Source organism: Vipera berus (genome assembly GCF_964194415.1).
Source record: "Vipera berus genome assembly, chromosome: 1".
NCBI classification, from domain to species: domain Eukaryota; kingdom Metazoa; phylum Chordata; class Lepidosauria; order Squamata; family Viperidae; genus Vipera; species Vipera berus.
In genome coordinates, this window is record NC_138202.1 from 116,535,142 (window position 1) to 116,556,437 (window position 21,296).

At 41.5% G+C, this 21,296-nt stretch overlaps 2 protein-coding genes across 2 annotated transcripts; both read right to left on the bottom strand.

Annotated features, from left to right (window-relative positions):
• Positions 1-6,230: 6,230 nt before the first annotated feature.
• LOC308660613 (olfactory receptor 9G4-like) lies at positions 6,231-7,154 on the bottom strand (the record flags this gene model as incomplete). Its single annotated transcript, XM_081315035.1, has 1 exon — positions 6,231-7,154. One exon carries the CDS (start codon positions 7,152-7,154, stop codon positions 6,231-6,233), a length of 924 nt encoding a protein of 307 aa, XP_081171161.1.
• A 10,857-nt stretch (positions 7,155-18,011) lies between these two features.
• Positions 18,012-18,962, bottom strand: LOC308659336 (olfactory receptor 9G4-like; the record flags this gene model as incomplete). Its single annotated transcript, XM_081312857.1, has 1 exon — positions 18,012-18,962. One exon carries the CDS (start codon positions 18,960-18,962, stop codon positions 18,012-18,014), a length of 951 nt encoding a protein of 316 aa, XP_081168983.1.
• Positions 18,963-21,296: the final 2,334 nt, after the last annotated feature.

Genomic DNA, 21,296 nt, shown 5'->3' on the forward strand with positions numbered 1-21,296 from the left:
GAACAAGTCAGCAGTCGTTCTCTCACCCCGACCACAAGACTGATGTGGGAGGCGGATGGAAACCCCATCCAGGGGAAAACAGCATACCCTCATGGATCTCTCACTTCCAGAGAGGTAGCAGATGGAAAAAAAACCTGAGCCGCCCTCTCACAGCGACTCTTCACCCCGGGTCCTTCTGAGTCTTTGGAGGGCAAGGGAAACAGCATGCAGGAGTCCATCTCCATATAGGTGATAAGTGAGCCCGGCCCCGGCCCTGGCCCATGCCGTGCCGACTGTCATGAGACCGAGGCACCTCACCACAAGGGGGAGGATCCTGGAAGCCATAACTCCAGGCCATGATTGGAAGGCTGTTGCTAACCAACAGGCCAGTACGCCACCCAACCAGCCAAGAACCTGGGAAGCAGCCCAAGCTGCCTCAGATCCATTAAAGGCAGCAGGTCTTAGCAAACATAGGAGTCCACCACCATCCTGGTCTCCTCCTCGATGGTCTCCAATGGCTGCTTTGAAACAAGCGGGGAGTAGATTGCAGTAGGTAGCAGATAGAAACAGGCGGGGAGTAGATAGGAATATCCCGCTGATCTTCCGCCAGGCCCCAAACCAAGATGGTCCATGCCGCTCGGCAGTCCACAACAAGGACCATCATGCAAGGACCGACATGCAGGACCCTGCGCTGGGCGAACCGCAGCATTCCAACACACCCACACTGCAGCCCCTCCAGCAGCATTCACTCATGCCGCAGTTCCTCCGGTTGCTCCAGCCATTCCAAGCCGTGGCTCTATCTGCCCCGAAAACCAGCTGATTGGGGCGTTTCAAGCCGCAGCTCCTCCAGCAGCATCCACTCACACCACGGTTCCTCTGGTTCCTCCAGCCATTCCAAGCTGGAGCGTTCCAAGCTGGAGCATTCACTCCCACCATGGTTCCTCCAGCCATTCCAAGCCGTGGCTCTATCCGCCTAGCTGATCGGGGCGTTTTAAGCCGCGGCATTTCAAATCGGAGCCGGAGCCACCACCACAATCTCCCAGCAAGACTTCCAGCCGCCTCTCACCGACATGGAGGGAACCGACGCCACAAAAAGCAGCGATGGTAAGGCAGTCTGATCACCCAGCCCTAACACGGAGGCACAGTGCACCCCCTAGGGCACCCCCAAGAACACCAATTAATGCCGAACTCACAGAGCTCACGGAGCTCAGCTCGACACATCCTCCATCTTAAAAAGATGTTTATGATGATGTGCTGTGTTCCGGGGGTCACGTGATCCCCCTTTGTGACCTTCTGACATTGTTTGGCAATTTTTTTTACCAAGGAATATGTATACATGTATGTATGTACGTATGTATGTATGTATGTACACACAAATAGTAAGTTTTGGAAAGTTGAATTGCAAAATATGAATTTCACACAGATAAATATTTTGAAGCAGTACTTGTATCAGTTTTCATTTCCCCACTAGCATACCATGGTTTAATTTGACACCATTTCAGAGGCAACAGAAATGCTCACACACATCCCCTCCAACCCAAGAGCAATTCATGCTACTCCTTATCTAGATGTCTAGACATATAAAGGTCATGGGCATATTTTGGGCATGGGCTGAAATCTGTCACACGTCAGCCAGTAAGGTGGGTAAGAACTGGATGATGATATGTCCAGGCATATCTGGGCATCAATTGCATGCGATTTCAGCTGTGAATCAAACTCTTATTTTCTGTTAGGGTGATTTAAGTCAGGGATTTTCAACCCGTGGTACACGTACCAGTTCGGCACTTGGCAGGTGGTACAGGTACGATGGGTTGAAAAGCACTGTAAAAAAAAGTGTAAAAAAAAAGATGTAAAAGTGGATGAGCTGAAGCGGCAGCAATGACACAGAGGCCTGTGGTAGTCAGCTGGAGCTGTGGTATTGCCAGGGCTCTGCTGAGAGCCCAGGATTGGTGCGCAATGGCTCCAGCTGATCGGTGCTTCCTACAGCCTTGGGGGTGGCCAGCAGCCACATGTAATCTTCAGGCGAAAATTCAGCTGGAGCTGCGGTGTTGCTGTGGCTCTCCTGAGAGTCCAGGATCAGTGCACACAGCTCTAGCTGATCAGCACTTCCAACGCACCTGGAAGAGAAAAAGAGGAGGGGAGAGAGAGGAGAGGATATAAAAGGAAGAGTAAAACCAGTACTTTTTTCCTTTTTTTTTTACGGTTTGTAACATTTTATTAGATTATAGAATAAAATACAAAAATAGAAAAGCAAATAGTAGGACACACGGGAGGAGAAAGGGAAAGAAAAGTGAGGGGCAGAAGGGAAAAAGAAAAGAAGAGGCTTTACTTTTACTTACTTTACTTTACTTTTATTAAATTTGTATACCGCCCTTCTCCCGAAGGACTCAGGGCGGTGAACAGGGCATATATAAATAACAAATACAAAAATTAAAAAGGAATTAAACAGTGCCCAATTAAAAAATACAATGACAATAAAAAACCCCATTAAAAAACCCTAACGACCCCCATCAGGCCAGACCGGCTAGTTCAAACAAGTGGGTCTTCAGGCCGCGCCAGAAGGAGCGAAGGTCCGATGCCATCCGGAGCTCAACCGGCAGTTGGTTCCATAGAGCCGGTGCGCCCACAGAGAAGGCCCTCCCCCTGGGGGCCACCAGTCGACATTCCCTGACCAGAGGCACCCTGAGGAGGCCCTCTCTGTGGGAATGCACAGGGCGGAGGGGGGTTGACGCCGGCAGCAGGTGGTCCTCGAGGTACCCCGGACCCATGCCATGTAAGGACTTGAAGATCATAACCAGAACCTTGAATCGCACCCAGAAGACAACTGGTAACCAATGTAGCTCGCGGAGCAAAGGTGTAACATGGGAGTACCGGGAAACTCCCAAGACAACTCTCGTGGCCGCATTCTGTACCAGTTGGAGCCTCCGAGTGGTCTTCAAGGGAAGCCCCATGTAAAGAGCATTGCAGTAGTCCAGGCGAGAGGTCACGAACGCATGAGTGACCGTACACAGGGCATCCCAGTCCAGATAGGGCCGCAACTGGCGCACCAGGCGAACCTGGGCGAAAGCCCCCCTAGTCACGGCTACTATATGGTCTTCCAGGGTAAGCCATGAATCTAGGAGGACTCCCAAGTTGCGAGCCCTATCCACGGGGGGCAAGGACTCACCCCCCATAAGGAGAGGTGGGATATTTTGAATGTCCTGGGATGCCGGAATGCACAGCCACTCAGTCTTGTCAGGGTTGAGCTGAAGTCTGTTCCTCCCCATCCAGGCCCGAACCGCCTCCAGGCAATGGGACATCACATCGAGGGCATCACTGGGGTGGTTTGGGGTCGAAATGAAAAGTTGGGTATCATCGGCATACTGATGATACCCAACTCCAAAACCACGAATGATCTCACCCAGCGGTTTCATGTAGATGTTGAACAGGAGAGGCGAGAGGACCGACCCCTGAGGAACTCCACAAACGAGAGTCCTAGGGGTCGACCTCTGCCCCCCTGCCAACACCGACTGCGAGCGTCCCAGGAGATAGGAGGAGAACCACTGAAGAACTGTGCCTCCCACTCCCAATCCCCTGAGACGCCGCAGCAGGATACCATGGTCGATGGTATCGAAAGCCGCCGAGAGGTCTAATAGGACAAGGACAGAGGAATGTCCTCTGTCCCGGGCCTTCCAGAGATCATTCACCAGAGCGACCAATGCCGTCTCCGTGCTGTACCCGGGCCTGAAACCCAATTGGAACAGGTCTAGATAATCCGCTTCATCCAGGACCAGGGGGAGCTGATGCGCCACCACACTCTCAACAACCTTCGCAAGAAAGCGAAGGTTGGAGACCGGACAAAAGTTGTTCAACACAGCTGGGTCCAGGACAGGCTTCTTGAGGAGAGGTCTCACCACCGCCTCCTTCAAGACGGTGGGGAAATTACCCTCACTCAAGGAAGCTGATATAACTGCCTGGAACCAGCCTCGTGTCCTCTCCCGAGCTGCATAAACCAGCCAAGAAGGGCACGGGTCCAATAAACATGTGGTGGAGCTCAACCTCCCCATAATCCTGTCCACTTCCTCAGGGGTCACAGAATCAAACTCCTCCCAGATAACATCGACAAGACCGCCCGTGTCCTGATCATCAGACTCTGCCCAGTTGGAGTCCAGACCGGTCCGAATCCGAGCGATTTTATCCAACAGATGTTGACCAAACTCCTCGGCACGACCCTGCAAGGGTTCCTCCCTCACCTCCTGATTAAGGAGGGAGCGGGTCACCCTAAACAGGGCGGCCGGGCGATTATCTGCGGACGCGATGAGGGCAGAGAAGTAATTACACCTCGCCGCCCTCATCGCTGCGAGATAAGACCTAATAAAGGTTCTTAGTTGCAACCGGTCGGATTCGGATCGGCTGGACCTCCAACAGCTCTCTAGGCCCCATTTCCGACGCTTCATCTCCCGGAGCTCCGTAGAGAACCATGGAGCTCGTTGGGATCTGCACCGGGTCAGGGGCCGCAAGGGTACAACTCGGTCAAGTGCCCCAGTGGCCGCCCTTTCCCAGGCTTCCACTTTGACTTCCAACTTCCTCTGTTGCAGTAGAATGAAGGATTAACATCGAACCTCGACTTTTTACTTTTCCATAATAGTATAAACTAGCCATTTGTATAACAACAAATCAATCTAATGAGTAAAATCCAAAATCCCCACCCCACCCCTTTTTTTTCAGTCATCAAGTTTTGGACACCTTGATAAGCACTGGTGGTACTCAAATATTGTCATGTCCTAAAAGTGGTACAATCTGTGAAAAGGTTGAAAAGCCCTGATTTAAATGATGATGAGTTTCCTGAACCATCGACACTAAATCACTGTGTGTCTCCTTGGAAGCTTCTTGTAGAGCAATGTCGATGTGTTGTGGGGTGGTGATTTACAGTTAGATACCACCATTGTGAAGAACAGAAGGGGCAGACTTAGGTAGTTCACCCATATCCAGGAGGAAAACAGCAATACGATCTTGATGTAACCATAAAGGTTTTGTTTTATAAGCTGGGGAAGGGATGTTCAATTGGTGTTTGTTTGGTCAACATGAGTCCCCAACAAGAAAAGCTCCTGTTTGTATTGTTACACACAGAACATTTGCATGGGTAGTCTTTTGGGTTCCAAGAAGATATTATTATGGAATTCATCTATGGATCTGTGGAGGTGGCTCTGCAGTCCCAGTCTGGAAGTGCATAGTTTACCACAAAGGGCTACTCCATTGTTGTAGTAACTCTAGGTGTTATTCTGTGATGTCTCACATAGTTTTTGGCATCGCTTATCTTAAAAACTGATGGGGGCTTCATAGCACAGCAAGTTCTGTCAGCAGCCAAAGCTTCTAGTTCCTTTGGCTGGATGTCACAGAGACATAGGGCTTTCTTTATAGTGTCTTTGTAGTGCTTGCACAGACGATCTTGAGGCCTCTTCCCAGTCTTTAGTATACCACAGTGCATAGTGGTGAGGCATTTAGTGGTCACCCATTCTGAATAATCAAGATGATACAAGATCTCTGGTTGAAGACACAAGGTGGCCAACAAGTGCCAAAGATGGAGTGGAGGGGGCGCATGTGAAATTTCTCCAGGTGTTTAAAAGTCCAGAACTCACATCCATGCCACACAAATTTAGGTATATATCTGAAAGTGAAATATAAGGTGTTATAAGATGTAAAAAAAAAGGAGGGTTCGGTTTATTTCATTTGAAATTATATTTGAAGGCCGTTGTTTAGTTTGGATGAAGGAACGGATGTTGCTGAAAAATAGAAAGCTTTTATAGTTAGAAAGAGATGACTTGCGATTTGGGTGGAATGGTATTTATAGTATGATAAAGTCAATATTAATGTAAATTTAAAAATCATTTTCTCAGACATGCTATCATGAGAATTTGGAATGAATATAAACCTCCAGCCACGTTTGGTGGCTCACAATGCCAGACTATAGCAAGAATGGTAACTACATCATCAACAACACAAAACAAGTTAAAAGTTGCTAAAACGATTTAAAAATATGAAATAAAAAGTCAGGATGCTGCTAGGTTAGGAGAAGATTGAGAAGTTATACATATGGAATGAAATTGCTGATGAAGAAAATATGCATGGGGATTATGAGCCTTGGGGATGATTGCTGATCTTTGAAGTTAATTCTGGTCTCCTGACTTTCTCCACTTGAAGACTAGAGGTTAATTTCATTATCTGCAGTCTACCCTAAAGAAGGAGATTGCCATCTATTTGTGTGCTGTGAATCACCCCCAGACTTTCTTGAAGGCTGCCTTCACATCTTTGTTGCGTAAGCTGTAAATCAAAGGGTTGACCAGAGGGTTGACTACTGTATAGAACAGTGCAGTTGCCTTGTCCCAATTTGGAGTGTGATAAGAGCTAGGTGTGGAGTATATGATGAGCATGGAGCCATAGAAGAGGGAGACAGAGACGAGGTGAGCCGAGCAAGTAGAGAAAGCCTTGCGTCTCCCTTCAGTTGAACGGATGCGAATAATGGCTGCCACAATACCAACATAGGATTTCACAATGACAGCAGTGGCTGCCAGCAAACTGAAACCAATGAGAGCAGTCAAGATGAGTTCATAAACTCTTTTGTCCTCACATGACATTTTCAGAAGTGGTGGCACATCACAAAAGTAGTGGTTGATGATATTGCTACCACAGAAGTGTAGACGGAAAGTGTTACCAGTGTGGGCAATAGCATTGGCAAAGCCAGCTGCATAGGCTCCTGCCACCAGTTGGACACAGAGCTTCTTGGGCATGGCAGTGGCATAAAGGAGTGGGTTGCAGATGGCCACAAAGCGGTCATAAGCCATGAAGGCCAATAGGAAGCATTCACTCCAGCCCAATCCAGCAGAGAAAAAGAACTGGGCTGCACAACCTGCTAAGGAAATGCGATTGTTCTTGGACAAACAATCATACAAGATCCGAGGACTATAGACCGAAGAATACCAGACATCCAGGAAGGAAAGACTTCCCACAAAGAAATACATGGGTGTGTGCAAGTGGGAGTCCAGGTAGATCAGGGCTATGAGACCCAGATTCCCAGTCAGCGTTAGGATGTAGGAGGCCAAGAATACCACAAAGAGAACTGTGCGTAGAAATGGGTCTGTTGTAAACCCAACCACTACAAAATCAGTAACCAAGGTGTGATTGTCTTCAAGTTCCATCTTTTCCCATGACCTGCACAGAGCAGAAAACAAAGAAGAAAAACAAATAAGGTATTGCAGTTTTGGGCCCTGAACAATGAATTCATGCTATAACTTTGAAAGATATTTTGAAAACAGCATATTTTATATGCTATTGCTAATTTTGCCCCAAACTGATTTTTTTAGGGTTTTGAACAGTTTGTAAACTTGAATGGAATAATGGCTTTACATGAAAATAATAGCATTGCATTCTCATTGCATTAGGTGCACATGATTAAAGGTGATTAAAGATCTTTTTTAATGACTGGTCTTAGCATATAAAACAAACAAACAAACAAATGTTATTGTGAGTCAGTACAATCAGCACACAAGTTTAAACAATAACAACAACAATACTGTCAAACATTCACTTCTGCCTATCCTTGGTCTTTGGCAATGACTAAATTTGTCAGTCAAAAATGCCAGATCCAGTCTTTACATCTGACTGACTGTGTGATGAACATAATTAATTTTTAGTAATAATATTAAATAATTACTGCCAAAATTCTTCACTGGAAACTTGGCCCAGAGGTTTGGATTTGAATGTACTGAATGAATAACTGCTAGAACCATCAAATTGAAAGTGTTTTGGAAAATCAGTGGGTAAGATCTTATAGGACTTTTATTATCCAGGCAGAGAGGCATCTGGTTCATGACATGCCTGATAACAGTTATTGAAAAAAAAGAAAGTTTGGTTTATTGAAGTGACTTTGCCAGGTGATGCTAAAATATTGACCTATCATGGTGGGCATACTTACAAATGCAAGCTAGATATGATACAAATGTTAAACTGTACGGATTTTATAAAGAACAGACCTTGTTTGATCAGACATTATGAACATCTGATGAGAAATTAATTAAGAAAATCTATAACCTTTTATTGAATTTGAAAATGGAAAATGAACAAGTTAAAGAAATAATGATAACATGGGCAAAGAATTCTGGATATAATATACTGTAAATTTAGAAAAATGGCAAACCTTGTGGGAAAGAACCTAAAAATTGACAATATCAACTTCCTACAAAAAAAAACTTATATAAAATTTTATATATTTTATATAAAATATAAAATAAACTTTTGTCTAAAATGGTGTAGGGTTTCCTGCCTGAGCAGGGGTTTGGACTAGATGACCTCCAAGGTCCCTTCCAACTTTATTATTACTATTATTATTACTACTAAAATACCAGCAAGATTAGCAAAAATGTTTAAAAATATGCCAGATAGATGTTGGAAATGCAAACACAAGTCAGGTACTTCTTATCACGTAGAGTGGACAAGTGTTAAAGCAAAGAGGTATTGGACAAAAATACATACTTGGCTAGAAAGGACGTTGGGAAAACATGTAGATTTTAAACCTGAGCTTTTTTTATTAGGTATAATGCCAGAAAAGATTGATAAACAAAGGATATACTTGATTCTACATGTGATAACAGCAGCAAGAACCATATGTGCAAAACACTGGAAAAATGAAGGAATACCACCACAGGAAGAAATAATTAAAAAAAAATACTAGAATGTGCGGAGATGGACAGACTCACTTTGAGGTTGAAAGAAAAAGAAGAAACGGAGTACTTTCAAACTTGGGACTTATTTTATCAATGGCTGGAGAAAAGAATTAAGAATTAGGAATTAAATTTGTATTAGTGAATGATAAACACAGACATGTTTGTTGAATACTATATTGTATGAAAAAATTAATAAAAACTTTACTGCTAAGCTTGTAAGCCGCCCTGAGTCTTTGGAGAAGGGCGGGATATAAATGGAATTAAAATAAAAATAAAAAAATAAAATACATATATAAAAGAACAAATGCATACAAAGAGAATAGAGAAGACAGCAACAGATAGTAAGTCCCATCTCTTAAAATAAAAGAAACAAAAAAACCCCAAAACCGAAGGAACTGTGGACTATCTAGTTAGCTGCTGCAAGAAGATTAAATAGACCAGGCATGTCAAACTGCCAGCCCGCAAGCCGGATGCATCATGCCGAAACCACAAAAAAGTCCCGATACGTCATGCAACATCACGTTATGTTGCGAGTTTGACATGCCTGACATAGACTGATTGCAAACAATAGCATGACAAAGTAGCAATAACAGTGGATTGAAATAACAATAGCAATAGCACTTAGACTTACAGTACTCTGTGAGTGGTTTACAGAATCAGCATATTGTCCCCAACAATCTAGGCCCTCATTCTATTAATCTTGGAAGCGTGGAATGCTGAGTCAATCTAGAGCCAGTCGGGATCGAACTCCTGACTGTAAGCAGAGTTTGAATTCAATACTGCATTCTAACCACTGCGCCACCAGGGCTCCTGCAAGAAATACCATTTGCCTGCAAGCAAGAATTGATGGGACGACAAAATAGACAAAATGACAGAAAATTATTAAAGTCACTGAAGTGCTCTGGGACTTTAGGATTCAAATGGACAAGCATCTGCCACACAATGGCCTGCACGTAACATTATTAATAAGAAAGACCATGAAATCCAGATAGTGAACATTGCAATACCTGGAGACAGCAGAACAGAAGAAAAAGAATTGGAGAAAATTACAAAATATAAAGTCCTGCAAATAGAAGTAGAACAACTGTGGCAAAAGAAAGCAAAAAATAACGCCAATCAGGGCTTTTTTTTTCTCATAGAACGCTCAGAACGGCGTTCCGGAACCTTTTTTTTTTTTTTTGCAAAAAACAACAACAACCCAGCTCCCTTATTGGTTTTCCTAAGCCTATTGCAGGGCTAGCAATCTTGGCTCTTTTTTATTACTCATGGACTTCAACTCCCAGAAATCCTGAGCCAGCCATGCTGAGGGGAAAGGGAGAGGTTTCCAAGCTGAGCCATCCTGGCTCAGGAATACTGGGAGTTGAAGTCCTTGAGTCATAAAAGAGCCTGCACTAGAGGAGGACATTAAAATTATTTACAGGATTACATCTTTAGGAACTAAACTTTTGGAATCTAAAACAGCTAATTCAGAAAAGCCAACAGGAAAGAACCTCACAATTTTTATCTGCTTCTGTCTTTTGGAAGGTAAAATTAGATAACAAAATAATCTACTTCTTATGTTAACATCTCTGCAATGAAATCAAAGGTAACAGGAAAGAAATGAGAAACATTTTTCTTAATGTAATATGTCTAATTTAGCTGATTCTAGAAAAAAATAGTATCTTTTGTACACTCTTGAAAACTATTTTGAATCTAAACAATTCTTAAGAATGAAATATTCTTAATTTGGACTTTAATTTTACTGTTTGGACTGTTGTGTGTTTTGAAAAATAGATTATTTAGAATCTAGTCATGTTGCACTTCAGTCTTTAAATAATTAACCTAGTATATACATAACAATATATGTTTTCCCTGGTGAGTTTAACATCAATAACAACTTTTATTAAAAAGGCTAAAACAATTTCTGGGGGTATTATCTGTATAGTAAAATTTTGGACAAGCAGTGATCATGTTACATATGTGCATAAGCGTAGTCGGTACCTTGGAGGTCATCTAGTCCAACCCCCTGCTCAGGCAGGAAACCCTATACCATTTCAGACAAATGGCTGGCCAGTCTCTTCTTAAAAACTTCCAGTGTTGGAGCATTCACCACTTCTAAAGGCAGGTTGTTCCACTGGTTAGTTGTTCTAACTGTCAGGAAATTTCTCCTTAGTTCTAGGTTGCTTCTCTCCTTGATTACTTTCCATCCATTGCTTCTTGTCCTGCTTTCAGATGGTTTGGAGAATAGCTTGGCTCCCTCTTCTTTGTGGCAGCCCCTGAGATATTGGAACACTGCTATCATGTCACCCCTCACCCTTCTCTTCATTAAACTACACATACCCAATTCCAGCAACCGTTCCCTATATGTTTTAGCCTCCAGTCCTGCAATCATCTTTGTTGCTCTTCTCTGTACTCTTTCTAGAGTCTCGACATCTCTTTTACATCGTGGTGACCCAAACTGGATGCAATATTCCAGGTGTGGCCTTACAAAGGCATTGTAAAGTGGTATTAGTACTTCACGTGATCTTGATTCTATCCCTCTGTTAATGCAGCCTAGCACTCTGTTGGCTTTTTTGGCAGCTGCAGCACACTGCTGGCTCATATTTAAGTGATTGTCCACTAGGACTCCGAGATCTCTCTCACAGTTACTACTATTGAGCAAGGTACCACCTATACTATACCTGTGCATTTGATTTTTCCTGCCTAAATGTAGAACCTTACTTTTTTCACAATTGAATTTCATTTTGTTAGATAGTGCCCAGTGTTCGAGTCTGTCCAGATCCTCCTGTATCTGAAGCCTATCTTCTGGAGTATTGGCTATTCCTGCCAGCTTGGTGTTGTCTGCAAATTTGATAAGTTCCCCATCTATCCCCTCATCCAAATCGTTGATGAAGATGTTGAAGAGCTGCACAGACTTCTTCTAGATTTTCCTGTTGCCTTTCCAAGTTAACTCCTTGGTCTGTCATTGAGCAAGAATTCACTTTGTAGGGAAGCATATTATCATTTGATGTATATTTAACATATGTTCTACCTTTATTTACCAATTATATAATATTTGTATGCAATCCACATGGCGAGGTTTGGGGAAACTTACAATAGAAAAAATATATTTTTAAAATCATAAGATTAAAACATCGCCTGGCCTGCACTGCCTCCGCTGCCTGTATTGCGCAGCCCTGCCATATAGAGTGGGCTCTGCTGCTCCCACAGCACCAGCCGCGCCAGCTACGGCTCCAGGGAGGGGAGCCCACCGCCAACACCCTTTACACCTGTGACTGCAGCAGCACCCCCCCCCCCTGCCTCCTGTGCCCACCAAGATGAGAGTTCCGGCACCTTTTTTTTTTTTTAGAAAAAAGCACTGGCGCCAATAATAATAGGTTCCTTGAGTCCAGTCCCAAAATATCTAGTACACTTATTGAACACCATTAGGTCTGACAAAATCATCATCGATCAACTGCAAAAAACAGCTTTACTTGGAATATCCCTTACAACCTGTGATGATACCTTTAATAATATCATTAAAGAACAATATCTGTACATCTGTCTTTGGGAAGGACTCAATTAATGAACAAATTTTCCTACTTCAATCTAAAAAACTGGAGGAGGATGTGACCAACCATAATTTCAGTATGTTTGCAAAGAAGGGACTGGGTTAAGAATTGAGATAAGGCATCTGTCTCAATGCCTGTGTCTCCAACTCTTCTGTAGAAGGGCTTCAGCAATTCTAACTAAGTCTGTGTAAAGAGCTGAGATGGCTGAAACACATGAATAAACCTGAGCAGAGAAAGGCTCAGGTTGGAGAAAGGAGAGAATCAATCAAGGGCATGAAAATGAGAGGAGGGACCTGAAGGGAATATATTGTTCATGTTCTGCACCCCAAGATGAGGCCTTCTAACACTTCTGTGCTTCAGAGACCTATCAATGCATTCCATCTTCTGCATTACAAAACCACTTTTAAATCAATATAGTAAACTATCCCAATAGTTTTAAAAGCTTAATTTTGTAGGGGCCACAAAGGAAAAAAAAAATGAAAGAACGAGGGTTAATAATAAAGCAATATATAGTATTGTAAATTAAGACAAACAAAATCATCCTACTAGATTTTTTTTTGACTGAGATGGGGCTAGAGGTACTTTTGCAAGGAATAGGCAAGGAGGTGGCTTCATGGTTGGGAGGGGAGGCATGAAAGAGTTTGAGCTCCTGACAAGATGAGGCCACTCTCATGAGTTTGGGGAACCCTGGATTTGGTATGGCCTCCCACTGATAAAATACAAGTGAGGATAGGGACATGGATAAATACCTGGTCAGATCCAACGGCCCAGTTTTAGAACAATGGATGTATTCTGAGTCTGTAAAAAGCAGAGAGGTGGGGGAATTATTTATAACAATTTGATCTGAACTATGGTTATCAACACCTCACAAAGGAAAGGTAAATAATGAATTCTATTCTGGAAAATGAAAAAAAACTGTAAGGATGAAGGTCCTCCTACCCAAAGTCAGCATTCAAAGAGGTTTCTCTGTTGTTTATCCACAATCAACGAATCTGAGGAGCTTGCAACTGCAAATGTGGCATCAAATTAATATCTGAACATGTTCCCATCTCTCATTTTCAAACCTCCCTTTATTTTGACATTATTATTCCCTTTATTTTGCACTATTATTATTCCCTTTATTTTGACAGTATTATTATTGGACTCAGTAGTTTCAGCCTTACAATCAAGATTCTGGCATCAAATATTGCTAAACACATTGGTTTGTGCTTAAATTGTAAGCCGCCCTGAGTCTTCGGAGGAGGGCGGGATATAAATGGGATTAAAAAAATATATCTCCAAATATACTCCCAATTCTCCCAATATTTTCCAAAGCAATTCCTAAATTATTTACTTATGCCAATTTTTCTTCTTAACTTGTTTCTTTTTCACCACTTATTGGGAAACCTTTTGTGTTTTATCCTTGTGCAGCTTACCTGCATTGTAAGTTCAATTCGTTAGTTAGCATCAATTACTAAATCTGTCCTAAATCTCTTCCAAATCTCAATTCCTTAGTGTCATTTACTCTATGCCTAAATCTCTCCCTTCCTTGTGTTCTCCAAAATATCCTGATCCCCAAGTTGAAAATTTCCTCATATTTCCAGAGCCAACATAATTCTTAATATTCGTATGAAGACCATTCAAACATTTCTTCTATCTTCTCTGAAGCTTTTCTCAGCCGTTACATTCTCTGCCCTGTGTTTTCCAGAGCACTGTGGCTATAACTTGGTTTCACTGACATGCCCTGCTCCTTGTTACAGAATTTCAGAAATCTATATTTTTACCAGCCTTGACTAAGTTATTCTGTTTGATTGTCCCCAAAATGTATAATTGGACTGCAACTTCCCTTTCCAAATTTCACCAGTATAACTAGGCAGGCCCAGCCAATAAAATAAAATAAAATCCAAACAGGATTCCCCCAGGCATGGGAAAAAGAAAGAAGCAGAAAGATTTTTCTTTTTTTAATGAGAGTCCCAAATTGGCTGGGTGAAGTTGACTGCTCCACTTTGACTGCCATTCAGGCTATCTTTGAAAATAAATCTCTTAAATACAAGCAATAAACAAAGTGGGGTTCCTATTATTGTTGTGTAAGCTGGGGGCCTCACTGAAAGATCTTTCTTGTGGCCTAAAGAGAATATCCACTCATGTTCCTGGCGTCACTGAGTGATCTCATTCCCAGCCTGTGGAGCTGCAGAAAGGAACTACTGTAACTCCCTTGGTACAGCCAAAAGGTTTTCAGCTGAGATTCTTCCTAAAACTCATGTCATCAGTGCATTGCCATCTCTACTTAGATTCAGATTGCTGCCTTCTTTCCTCAAAGCTGTGAACAGCTTTCTTTCCACATCAGGTGACAAAATGAGATATGTGAGCATTGGTCAAGACATAGCTGGAATAGTCATAAAATCTGTTTGAAATCTATCTAAATTATTCCCAGATATGCCAAACTTACCTGAATGAAGCTGAGTATATTTTCCTTTTATGTTCTTTGGGCATGCCAACAGAGCGGCCTATACGGGAGCCTTGTATTTTTCTGAGTAAGGTAAGAACAATACTTCTTTAAATTAGATTCTTTCCATTCCCTGTGGAAGTATTTAAACTGAGGCTTTCCTCTTGATGGTCTGAAGGTGGAAAATTGGTATCATGCCAAACTTTTTTCTCAATTCCTCCAAAGAGATTTTCATCTAAAAATAAAGAAAAGAAAGGAGAAAAAGCACCATTCCCTGAGGCTACCTGAGATCTCCAGATAACCATTCATCTTCCTTGTTTAGGGCCCTTAGAAGTTCTGTTACAAGGGTCTTTTCTGGAAAAAAAATCTGTGGAATGTAGATTTCATAGGGGCCATCCCTTTAAAATTATTGCAATTATTTATTTAAACAAATTTTACAGAAACATTCAAAGAAAGAGAGAGAAACAAGGAAAGAAACAATAAACTGATGAGAAAATGAAAAGAGGGATTTCTTTTCATGATTTTTATTTTTATTCAAAAAAAGTTAAAATACAAAATTTCAAAAAAGAAAATTCACAGGAACAAAAAAAACTCAAAAGAAACAAAATGTTAAAAAGTGCCCCCCACTACAAATAAATATACACACATTGTCCCTCCTAGTTAAATAGTGATAAATATATTATAACAATATTGGTTTCCCACCCCTTATGAAACAGGGCTCCCAAATTTTTCAAATTTCTAATTCTGTTTACAAATTATTAACCTGTCATCTAATATATGTGGTCATATATTAATGACCACAGTCCCAGGGAGTATATTTTTAGGTGTTTCAGTCCAGGATAAAAATGTTTTTTGAAAAAAATAATTTCCAAAGTGTAGTGAAAGTCCACTATAGAAGTAAATCAAAGTCCAAACACTTCCACTACTCTAAGACATGCAAACATTATTCAAAATAGCCAAAAGGTTAAAAAGAAAAGAACAAGAAAAAAACAGATAAAATCCAGCAGGGGGTTAAAATAAATCACCATTCAACCAGCCTGTCAACTTTTAAAGATAATAAGCAAAGCAAAACAGGAGCTTTAAAAAGTGTAGTTGAAACCCAGACATGCTTAAGAGAAGTCATGATTCCTTGTCCTGGGCGGGTGCACGGTCATCTGAAAACCTTCTTGGGTCATTTTTAGGTGCTCCCATTCAAATCCAGGGAGCAGGGTTGCCAAAGAACCAGCTTTGGCAGCAAAATAGGCAGATCATCAGCAGGAGAGAAAAATCTTCCTACTGTTTAGCAGCCATCTTGGGGAGGAGTTGAAAAGAGGGATTACTGCACTAAGAAATCTGCCAGTCCATCAGATTCATTGACAATAAAAGTTGGGGACCTGGCTAGATCCAAGCTCAAGGATGAGGCTTTAGTTGCAGTGGCCTTTTTTTCTTGCAGATTAAAAATCATCTCTCATAATTAGTAAAGCAAGCCAAAGGGAAAAAAGGAGAATTTGAGCCAGTAATTGAGTATGATCATCGCCATTCTAGCCTTCATTCTCATGAGCCTGACTTCAATCTCAGGGAGGCATTAGAAATACATTTGAGGACCTCAAGGCCAATGTTAGAAATTTGGATTGAACATGTTGTAATGATGCAAAATTGTAGAAGGGGCCCAGCTGAGCTCTGTCGAGAACTTGTGCTATTGGCTTGGCTTTGAATAGTTTGAGTGTTGTAAGTACATAGTGGTCACTCCTTGTCTTGTGAAATTTGAGCATGGCAATTGTGCTCTTCTGTGCATTTTCAGCAACGGAGTCCCCATGGATTTTCCTACGATTAGCAGAGGACAAATCCCAGTTAATTGAAACAGGGCACCTGTTGGAAGGGATCTTGGAGGCCTTCTAGTCCAATTCCTACAACCCTAGGTGTCATTATATTTTGGAAATAAACTACAATTTGTGCATTCATATTTTTTTTTGAATTTTTAAAAATCAGTAGCTTATACAAGAAAAACAAGCCTTATTTTAATTTTATTAAAAAAAATAATTTTATTTTTATGGGTTTTCAAACTCATTCCTTTGAATGCAGTGTAGAATTGAAAAATATGAATATTTACACACATTAGCATTCCCTGCATAACATTTTATTTCCCCATTAGCAAGCCATTGTTTAATTTGACAGTATTTAACTAGTGATATAAATGCTCACACACATTCCCTCCAACCAGTGGTGGGATTCGGCCAGTTCACACCACTTCAGCAGAACTGGTAGTTCATTTTTTGTTGCCCAGGCCCAGATTGGACTTCCGGAAGCGGCATCCACACAGAGAACCAGTTGTTCACATATCTGAATCCCACCACTGCCTCCAACCCAAGAGCAAAGAATGATACTCCTTATCCACATGTCAATGTCATGATTCTGGGCATGTGCTGAGCTCTGTTACATGTCAGCTTGCCAGGTGAGTGGAAATGGGATTGATAAAGACTGACAACATGGAGCAAACTAAAATTTGCTAAAACAAGGGTGTCAAACTCGCAACATCACGTGACATGTTGCAATGTATTGCAACTTTTTTTCCATTCCGGCAATGGGGTGGGTGCAGTTTGGGCATGATGTATCCAGCCCATGAGCTAGCAGTTTGACATCCCTGTGCTAAAATGATTTAAAAGTTTGAATTAAGAGGTTGGATTGTGCCAGCCACTCTGAAGGGAGAGAAGAGCTTCCTCACAGGGAAAATTGTCTTAGCCAGATGTTATTGGCCCAGACTTCATGCAAGCCTAACTCTATCCCTAACAGGAATTTTCACTAGAAGTAGGATATCTCACATGTTAAGTGCAAAAATAAAGCTATCAACCTCATTTACTCAAGAGAGCCTCTGCGAATCTAACCCTGAGGTCTGTCTTTGGTTCTCCATAAAATAACATGTGGCTAAAAATGTCTGACAATTTCAAGCAAGGTCAGTGTACTTGAAAACACCACACAGAATAAAATGCTGTTGAAAAATAGACATTTTTCCCCAGTGTGGAAGTCATGGAAAGCCCTTGAAATAACTTGAAATAATGCAACATCTGTTTCTCTCTGCTCTGAGAGCTGAAAGGAAGGATTATATATACCATTTGATTTTCTTCCCTGGGTAACATGCTTCAAAGATTGCTGTCAGGTCAGAGAAGGACTGGGATGATGCATGCAAAGGAAACAATTTTCAGCCAAGAAAATTAAAAGTGGAGATATATTGAAAATGGCTCTCTCAACCATTGGGAAGGGAGGGAAGGAAGGAAGGAAGGAAGGAAGGAAGGAAGGAAGGAAGGAAGGAAGGAAGGAAGGAAGGAAGACTGGCTGACACTACAGCCAGTCATTAGTTTATTATCTGAAATCTACTCTGGAGAAAGACAGTATCAATGACATTCATTTAGATGATGTGAATCTCTCCCAGACTTTTTTGAAAGCTGCCTTCACATCTTTGTTGCGTAAGCTATAAATGAAAGGGTTGGCCAGAGGGCCGATTACAGTACAGAACAATGCATTTGCCTTGTTCCAGTTTGGAGTGTGTTCAGATTTTGGTCTGCAATACATGGTAAGAATGGAGCCATAGAAGAGGGTAACTGACACCAGGTGGGCTGAGCAAGTGAAGAAGGCTTTGCGTCTCCCTGCAGATGAATGGATATGAATGATGGCTCCCACAATACCAATATAGGAGCTCAGGATGATAGCTGAGGTTACCAGCCAATTGCAACCTATGAGAGTAGTCAGAATGACTTCATAGAACCCTATATCATCACAGGACATTTTTAGAAGAGGCAGCACATCGCAAAAGTAGTGATTGATGACATTGTTCCCACAGAAGCGTAGGCGGAAAGTGTTACTAATATGTGCAATGGCATTGGCAAAGCCAGCTGCATAGGCTGCTACCACCAGCTGGATACAGAGTTTCTTGGGCATGGCAGTGGTATAAAGGAGTGGATTGCAGATGGCCACATAGCGGTCATAGGCCATGAAGGCCAGTAGGAAGCATTCACTATAGGCCAAACCAGCAGAGAAGAACAATTGTGCTGCACAACCAGCAAGGGACATGTGATTATTCTTGGATACACAGTCAGACAATATCCGAGGAGTGTAGACTGAAGAGTACCAGACATCCAGGAAGGAAAGGCTGCCCACAAAGAAGTACATAGGTGTGTGCAAGCGGGAGTCTATGTAGATCAGGGTCATGAGGCCCAGATTCCCAGTCAGTGTAATGGCGTAGGAGACCAAGAACAGCACAAAGAAGATTATTCGTAGAAATGGGTCTCTTGTAAACCCAACAAGGACAAAATCAGTAACCAGCGTCTGATTGCCTTCCACTTCCATCATTTTCATAAGCATAACCTGTTTAGAAAACAAAAAGAAGTCAAAATTTGACAATTTTAACCCCCAGAATACAGAATTTGTGCAATAATTTTGAACCAGGTGTTGAAAACCCATCAACCTACTGGTATGCTGCTGTTAACTTTGCCCCAAATTGATTTGGCTTCCAGTTTTTAACATTTTGGGATACAGGCTTCATCCATTGAAAAAGAGACATTCAACAAGCCAAAACAGGGATGAAAAGAGCAAAACACCTCCTCACCAGCAATCAACACCCAGATGAGCATGGATTAACACCAAGAGTAATATCAAGCTAACAATAAAAAAGCAAACAATGCTCCAATCAAGGGACTGCCAAACAAGCTAGCAATAAACCACCCAACCAAGGAACCACCAAGACCGCTTCCACCAACAATGGCAGAGAAAGCTAATAGAATATATAATGAGAGGGACTTCCGGGTGGCAAGGCTCCATCGATGACGGTCATTTTTGGACCGTCAGCCCCGTTGTTCCGTTCAAATCACGAAAACAGCGACAATCAGCTGTTTTGCAATTTGGGAACCCCCCCTTGGGAGAAGAGGGGGGTGAGCATTCAGGTAGAGGTAGAGCTCCCCTAGATCCCCAGAATGATTAATCTGGGGGCCAAAGGGCGAGAGCTCCCTCGGATCCTGAATTAACTCCGGACTCAGGGACTCCTCTGTTTTAAGGCTTTAAAACAGAGCAGGATGCTGCAACCATCCCTGCACTCAATATTGTACTTTGGATTACTTGGACGCAGGCAGAGCTGAGCAGGAGAATATTGAAACAGCAAGTATATGATCTTTAACTCCGGTTTAACTTAAAAGAAGGGGAGGAAGATGGCACCGGAATAAATTTTTAAAGAAAGTGGGAAGAACAAAAGAATAAGGAAAATAAAATAAAATATCAAGGAGGAAGACAGAAAGTGGATTTTTAAAGCTGTAAAAGACTCTGTTAAAAACATTTGAAGTTGGCTTAAAAGTGATTTAAAAGATTTAGATATTTAACAGTAAAGCAACAAAGTTGTAATTTGGGTGGAAAAGTGAAAGTGAGAAGCGAAAGTTAATTGGGTGTTAAAATGGCTTCCAAACCACCTAGATTTACCATTTCTAAAAGTGTGGGGGCATCACCAGTTCAGCAATCTGGACTTCAGACATTGATGCCACCCCCCGCAGCACCTACACCCACATTAACACTAAAAGATTTACAGGATGCTTTAAAACTTCAATCTGAGCAAATATCTGAGCAAATGGCAGAGCTCATTAATGAGAAAAATTAGGAAATACGAGAGGATATTTTGCTGGCATTTCAGAGACTGACAGTTTGTATTGAGAGTCTGGATGAACGTGTAGAAGAAGTTAATCAAAATAATTTGATATTGGAGGCTAAAATATGTGAAGCTGAGAATAAAATGGATAAAATGATGATGAGGTGGTAATGATACAATATAGAGACATGGAGTTTGCCTTGAGGATAAGAGGTCTGAAAGAAAATCCACAGGAAAATTTGGAAGAGATATTGGCAAAAGATGTGGTGCCTATTTTGGGTTGGCGAGTTGAAGATTTTATATTGCAAATAGATAAAATATTTCGTGTCAACTCCTGGATTGCTAGGCAAAGAAAATTACCAAGAGATGTGGTTGTTTATTTCACAAAGAGAACGATCAGAAATGTGATTATTCAAGCCTTTTAGAATAACAGTTTTAAAGTGGCTGATCAAGAGGTCTTAATTTTAAAAGAAATTCCACCAAGAATTTTAAGAAAAAGGAAAGAGTTTGTTTTCCTGAAGATGAATTTAAAAAATGACAGATCCAGTTTAGATGGGAGATACCAACTGGGATAGTGGTGAATTATACTGGTACAAGATTTGTAAAAAACAAATGAAAGAATTTTTTATTATGCATAAGGGTACACCCATTGAAATGGTTTGGAATGCAAATAAAGCTTATATGAGAGGAGTGTTAATATATTTGAACAATAAACATAGACGTAGATTGGAATATAAGCGTAAAGAATTAGAGAAGGAAATAAAGATGAAAGAGAAGGCTTTTATTTTGAATTCATCTAATAAGAGGCTGAAAGGAGCAATTAATTTGTTAAGAGGGCAGTTTGAAATGCTGATGGCAGATCAAGTGGCAACTAATTTACGATATGTCAAACATAATACTTTTTACAATGCTAATAAGCCAGATAGATGGTTAGCTTATCTGTTGTGGACTTGTAAAAAAGTTAAAGCTTTTTGGATTAAAATTTGGTGGAATATGCAGAAGATATTTAAGAAAAAGATAAGGTTTTTTCCCCACAGTTATTTTTGCTGGGTATTATTATA